At 42.2% G+C, this 7,295-nt stretch overlaps 1 protein-coding gene across 1 annotated transcript in view; it reads left to right on the top strand.

Annotated features, from left to right (window-relative positions):
• mao (monoamine oxidase) overlaps positions 1 to 2,700 on the top strand; it is a 58,319-nt gene extending 55,619 nt beyond the window's left edge. Inside the window, 2 exon segments of the mRNA XM_032529386.1 lie at positions 725 to 787; positions 1,934 to 2,700. Coding sequence (XP_032385277.1) covers positions 725 to 787; positions 1,934 to 2,089 — 219 coding nt within the window. The 3' untranslated portion in view covers positions 2,090 to 2,700.
• The last annotated feature ends 4,595 nt before the right edge of the window (positions 2,701 to 7,295 follow it).

The following is a 7,295-nucleotide window of genomic DNA, read 5'->3' as shown; positions in this document are numbered from 1 at the left end:
GTTGGGGGGGGGGGGGTTAGGCTTCTAAAACACAGCTCTTTAAAGCCAGGCAGCAGAGTTCAGGTCCCGGAAGAAGTTAAGGAGAAAACAGAATACTTTCACCCAGGAAACGGGTGTTCATGTCCCGTGAGTAGTACTTAAAGGGGCCAGTGTTTCAACCCAAACTAACCGTAAACTTAACAAGTTGCTTTGGTGCTTAAACAATTTTCTTTGTGTTTTTTATGATGTATTCATATAATTTATAAATACATAATTTGAATTTGAATGTGTACGCTCTTACACGTCTGGGGAAAGGGAGAATACAGGTTTACAAAGTGATAAGGATCATTGTAGATACAGTAATGATACCACAAAATCACAAGAAGAATAAGAAATTAAATTAAAAAAACACAAAAATCCATAACATAGACACACAAATACAACATAAATTAATAATAATAATATAATAAATAACAGCAGTGATAAAGGGGGTGAGAATGGTACTAAACGATATATAGAAATATTCAAAGGAAAGAGATAAGAAATATGTTAATGAGTAAAATCACAAAATCACAAACTGAACACACTGAGTTCGGTGCCTTAACGTAACTGTCGTCGCTCACTTTTGCTTTAGTAATAAAGTTTTGTGTTAAACTGTTGTGTTGTTATTATTAAATGCATTTCATGTTGAAATGAATACGTCTCGCTGTGAGAGTCCCCACTGATCCGCTGTGCTCTGTTGCAGGTTTTGTGTGCGATGAATAAAATCCACCAGAGTCAGATCTGGCAGACGGAGCCCGAGTCCACGGTGAGGGGGAACGCTTTCTGGTTGGTTTTTAACTAAATTAGAACTCAAAAGGGAAATACATTGTATACTAAATGGAGGGAACCAACATGTAGCTCAGTCAGTGGGGAGTTGGGTTGGGAGCGGGAGGGTCTTTGGTTCAAGTCCCCAGACGGTGGAATGATAGCTGGAAAGGGCCTGAGCACTGCCAAGGTGCCCTTGAGCAAGGCACTGAACCCTTGGACACTGAACTGCTTGGGGTGCCTTTCCATGGGCAAGAAAAAAGTGTCCAGGTCCTAAAATCTGTCATTATAGAATGTATAAAAATAAGACGTGTCTACTTATTAATCTCAAAATCAGACTTTTACAAAGATTAATAAAGTAAACATTATTTTTATTATGCCGATCCTCTTGAGGGTTTTCTGGGTTTCTTTTGCATGACCTTTTTATTTAATGGCTCTTAGATGGGACATTGTTGTTGTTTTTGGACAAATCGAATGGACCTTAAGCCCAAAACCAAGCCGTGAATCAGAGAAATGAAACGTGTTTTTTGCCGATTCATCACTACAAATGCAACTGTTGCATTCTTCTCACTATTGATTTCGTTGCCTTGTACCTGTACCTGTGTAATGACAATAAAGTTTAATCTAATCTAATCTAACCTAATGCAGAGGCTTATGCCTTGATGCAGAAGGTCCAGGGTTCAAGTCCGACCTGTGATGCTTTCCTGTATGTCTCTCTCCCCTTTCATAGCTCAACTTTCCGATCCATTAAAGGCAGAAAAAACCAAAAATAATCTTAACAAAAGATTTAAAATGTAAACCATTTGTATAGGGCCAGTGAAAATGGACTTTTCCCAATTGCTGTTGACCCCTGCGTCTCTCCTCCAGAGAGAGAGAGAGAGAGAGAGAGAGAGAGAGACCCCCCCAAAAAACGGGAAATATGGTGTTACAGTAGCACACGGACATTAGTCACACAACAGAATATAAATGAGATACTAGTAAAAAATATACATACAAACAGTATACATGAAATAATAGGAATAAAATATAAGGACAAATATTTAAATATATACAGGATGGGAAAACAAAATGTGCAACTGCTTAAATAATATGCTAAATGTATGCTAAAATGTAAATGAACCAATTGTCGCAACTGTCGCTCCAACAGGACGTCCCAGCGCTCCCGTTTTCCACCAGCTTCTGGGAGAGAAATCTGCCTTCAGTCGGCGGCCTCTTCAAGTTCGTGGGAATCTCCGCCGTCCTGTCTGTCGCCACTGCAGCCGGCGTGGTGGCCTACAACAAGGGCCTCTTCTCCCGGAGTTAAACCGCCCCCGCACACGTCCTCTCACTCCTCCGCCTTCAAAGGGGACGATCATCTCTATAGACACTGTGCTCTGTTGTACTTCTAGTGCACTCCTTCATGGCCAAAAAAACCACAAAGTAGTGAACCACAGCGGGGGTTGTTCTGCTCACACGAAACACTAAAGGGCCGTCACTCTGTGCACTGTCTGTTCCAGAGAGAGAGAGAGAGAGAGAGAGAGAGAGAGTGAGACAGAGTCAGGAGCCGAGCACACGTCCAGAGATGCTAGTTAGAGAGGAGTGAAGAACTTCGGTTTTAATCGACGATAACATCTGTGATTCAGATTGTGAAAACCAATGAAGGAAAAAAAAAAAGAGAGCAGAATCAGTTCTTAAATGGAAAAAATATATACATCGCTATTAAGATTACATACATTGCCAATGACATTCACATTCTTGGTTATGAGTGTGTGCGTGTGTGTCTGTGTCTGTCTGTGTGTGTGTGTGAGTGTGTGTGAGTGTGCCTGATTACCTCTGCTGATTTTAGGTGCTAATGTATTCCGAGCGAGCAGCTGTAGCTGTTTTATGACACCCAGAAACATCAGAAAAGAACGGAGTTGTGAAATCACCCGTTACGAAAATCACAGAGGAAGTTAAAGGATAAGGCCGCTGTTTTCTTATTGTCAACAAATACCATAAAAAGACAAAATCAAAAGCCTTTTTTTTAAGTATTGTGTGTGTGTGTATCAAAGCCTGATGTATCTCCCTCCTCTGTGCCATAAAGCTCAAATCCTTATTATCTCAGGACACTTTACAGATCGAGTTGGTCTAGACCATACTCTAGAATTTAAAGAGACCAAACAATTCCCCCCAGGAGCGATTGCACTTAGTACCGTGGCGGCAGCGAGGAAAAACTCTGAGATTAGCCCTCTGAGGTCTGAGGACATTGTCACATTTCTTTTTAATCTCACCTTTTAAGGGTATTTGCATATAACTGAACCCTGTGTGTTCCATATCGAAATGTTCAGAAGAAACTCAGCTTTCCGTAGAGTGACGCCCGCATTTGTTTCAGATGTATAAAAAAAAAAGAAGATAATTTGCCACTAAAGTTGATGTTCGCTTTTTAAAATTTCCTCAAATCTCTTGTGAAAACAAACCTACATTCAATGGTTCTGGTGCTTTGACATGAGTTTAATATATGAATAAAATAGTAAATAAACGTCTAAAGTGAAATGTTTGTAATATCTCTTTTTGAGTAGGAGTGTTCGTCTGTGTGTTTTTCGTCCTCAGAGGGTTAAAGTCGCAAAACTCACAAATTGTGTTTTTTGTTAAGGAGTCACATGACATGCTCGCCGTGTATTCTGCCTGCAGGGGTTGACCTACCTATCAAATTACACGTGTGGTTGTAGCCCAGAATCACAATGTTTGCATAAGCATCCAGTATGAAGAGACAGAATTTGGATAAGGGGATTAGGGCCAGAACATGCCAGTGCCTTGCTGAAAGGTGCAGACATAAACAAGGATATACATAAGTTACATAAGTAATAAAGCCTGGGTTGAGTGCAAAATGGGCACTGAATATATAGTATAATGCATATATAATATATACTATATATGCAATGGGTAGGTGAAGGTTAGTGCAAATGCAGAGGCTAGGGTTGGGGCGGGGGGGGGGGGGGGGGGGGGGGGGGGGGGGGGGGGGGTAAACATTAATAGGAAATAAACAATAAACACAGAATCAAATAACACATACATATAACCATAAAATATTTGGATAAAAGAGGCTGTATGGATTAGTGCAGGATGTGCAAAAGTGACTGTTGTGACTTTTTAATCTCAGAGAATAGTCAACCGTGTTTTTCTTGGACATTTATCAAAGTAATCTGGGAAATTCAGAGTTCCCCTTCGAGGGGAACTCGAACTGTGTCGGTCGTAACCGACGCAGTGTCTCGTTCCCGTATCTCGGGGAACAAGGGTTACATACGTAACCCGAGACGTTTTTCTCTCTTGGATGTTACCCCACTCCCCCCCGCTTTGTAAAGAAAACGTTTTACCTACAGTACAGTACACAGTCGTTCTTTTCCCCTGTGCAATTAAGAACTGGAGTCATGGGCTAAGACCCTTTTATAGAAGGGCTCAAGCCCCCCTAAAAAAAAAAAAAAATGTAATTTTAATTAAGTGAGAGTTTGCGAACAAACTATCACAGGTTCAAAGGTCTTAAAACAGGTTTAATATCCTGTGTCTGTCTCCACTGCAATGCACCCATAACCCAGTCAAGGAAAGGGTTAACAGAAACATAGTGTTGGCCAATCAGAGGTGGATGTGCCAGACTCCCGCCTTTGGCAGAGTCTCCATCTGATCCGTCAGAGCGAGAGCAGGAGACGGTGGTGAAGTTTAACGTTGGTAGTCCCCTGAGAAGAAGATGACACAGATTAGAACCCAAACTGTAACGTAAACAACTAAAATTGTAGAATGTTAGGACATTGTGTCGTATCGGTTGTTATTACTGGGACTTATAAAGTGTCAGGTTTAGTTCCATCATAGTGTCAAAAAAAATGTTAGCTGACGACGTTGTTCAGTGGCCAGCTCAGGGATGATCAGATAAGGAATTTGGGGTGGGGGGGGGGGGGGTTAAAACTCCAGCAAGGCACTGTATCCGTGTCACACTCTCATTAGCCCCCCTGAAGGTCTGATCCTAGATTTGCCCCTGAGGGGAGTCAACCCGCCTCGAGATCACACAAATCTTTTGCTTTGGTTTACAAGACTTGACAATAAGTCAAACCAATTTTGTTCACATATATTCATATATATGTATATACATAAGTACATGTATAAGTATCATATGTTTGCCTCAGAGGGCTTTAAAGTCTCTTCATTATATAAGATCCTTCAGTGTAGTTTATTTCAAATGATTTTAACACCAAATCCACAGCTGAAAATATCCCTAAAAATAAGCTTTTTACTCCAGATTGAGGTTCATTTGCTAAAAAATACCAGTGCCCAGCTGTTACAGGAAATAACTCAACCTTCATAAGAACAAATACTTCATATTTGTGACCCGTTTTTGGAGATCTACAACTTCAACAAACGGGCGAGGGGTGAACAGGGTCAGGAAGTCCAGAGTGTTGAGATAATTGTCTGTTTACATGGGATTTGTTGACAGTGAGAAAAAGACAAAATCGTATAAAGCCTTTCCCATTGAGTAAAACTTGTACTTTGGGGTAGTGTAGTTCTACTAAGCTGCTCTGTTATCTTTGGGTAAATGCAATGAAAGCATTCAAATATATTATCTTCAAACTATTTGTTGCTGCATTTTGATTAATAGATTTTTGACCAAATATTTCCCTCAATTATAACTTAGATTAACACAAAGGATATCCCTGCTGCTTTAGTCATAATTATGGGGGGGAGAGGGGGGCATAAATCGCCAATAATGAAAAAAAACGGGCTTTTTCCAAAATATTAGTACTTTTCAATGTTTTTCTTGCGTTTTCAGAGTTTTTGGGCACTTTTAAAAAAAGTTTTTGTAGTTGGAGATCTCAACCCCCCCCCAAAGTTGAACCCAACATTATGCCGCTTGGCTGTAGCTAACCAAAAAACACAAGCTGTTAGTATTGGAAGCTACTTTAGAGCTACCCATCATGCAAACATGTGACCGGCCCTGCAGTTCCTCTGTGAAGGCGACGCAGATTTAGGTGCCACCTTAATCCAACTGGTTGGTAGATGAATATGACTAAGAAGAGAAGCAGAGAAGAGAATCAACACATGGTTAAATCTAAAAGAGTTTGTCAGTTGGTGTCTGAGAAAAGCTTGGTGCCCCTGTCCCAAAAGACGTGTGTGTGTGTGTGTGTGTGTGTGCGTGTGCGTGTGCGTGTGTCTCTGTGTCTCCGTGTCTCTGTGTGTTGATCTGTTGTGCCTTCATGGAAGTCGTAGTGTTTGTGTCATTTCTCTAAAGTGCCTGTGTGACTCGGACACTCTTTGCCATCCACCACCACCTCCACCCCCCCACCCCGGGGCCTCATCCTCGCTTGCACTGGAGGTGAGAGGTCAAAAGGACCAGGCCGTTTATCATCAGTAACCATTAGGGTTGCAGCGGTATGACATTTTTGCGATAACTGTCTCAGATTGACCAAGTTCAAGGCCTATTTCTCGCTGAGAATGTTCGTGTTCGTATTTTCTAACTGAGAGCAGACACACCCACGTGATGCGTTTGTCCAATCAGGTGCAGCCATTGCGGTCGTAGGATGGTTTACTTGTCATTGGTCAGTGAAGAGAAACTGGTGGCGAGCCCACTGGCGTGCGATGGGGGCAAGCTGTGAATCCTATCCGTGAAAACAACGCGTATACGGACTCCCACCATAACAGGGCCGTCCATTGTCATACCATGGTAAACCGCTGCAACCCTGTTAACTGTCAATATACAGGGATGAAAAAAAACTCCACGTCCCTCTTAACATGTCCACAACCTTTCATTTGGAGCCCCTCCCTGTGTTACCTGAGTTATGTCCTCAGTATAAACCTGACTCAGGTAAATCCAGGTGTATAAAACACAGCGCCAGCCAAGGAAAATGGAGCTCAGACTGTTGGGTTCATCAAACTGCTTCTCCCCAGCGAAGCCGAGTCTGTGTGTGTTTTGTTTTGTGTTGTGTTTTGTGTTGTGTTTGTGTTGTGTTTGTCTGCCTCCCCTCGGTGTGATGCGCAGACTGTTCTAATGAACCATTCGTACGTATAGCTACAAGAAGTAATGCACTGTAATTCGTATTTATTCCATGTATTTACTACTGTAACAGCCACCACAATGACTGCTGCTGTTTCAGAGCGCAAAGATCCTGGTAGGGAGGATGTCGGGAGTGGGTGGGGGTGGGGGGGGTGTTTGGGATCCCGAAACACAGCGCTTTCAAACAGGCAAGCAGAGTGCGTGTCCTGGAAGTAGTCAAGACGGAAACACAAGACTTTCACCCAGGAAACAGGTGCACGTTTCCTCTAAACGGTGTGAAACGGTGTGCTTCGAGTTAGGTTTTCTCTCGTTAGGTGGGTGCATTTCTGCTGATTGGGTATCAGTAGCTGTAAACTCGTGGTTATGAAAAGGCAGAGCACTTTTTCACGCTTAATTCTCATCAGCCTCAGTGAGCCAATCAGCATGCTTCTACCAAGATCTAACAATGTCTGTGATTGGCTCTCTAACGTTATAGGAGACAGAAAAAAACTCTACGTTACACAGACCCAAACTC

Source organism: Etheostoma spectabile, chromosome 11, assembly GCF_008692095.1.
Source record: "Etheostoma spectabile isolate EspeVRDwgs_2016 chromosome 11, UIUC_Espe_1.0, whole genome shotgun sequence".
NCBI classification, from domain to species: Eukaryota; Metazoa; Chordata; class Actinopteri; order Perciformes; family Percidae; genus Etheostoma; species Etheostoma spectabile.
This window is presented reverse-complemented; position numbering and strand designations above follow the sequence as displayed.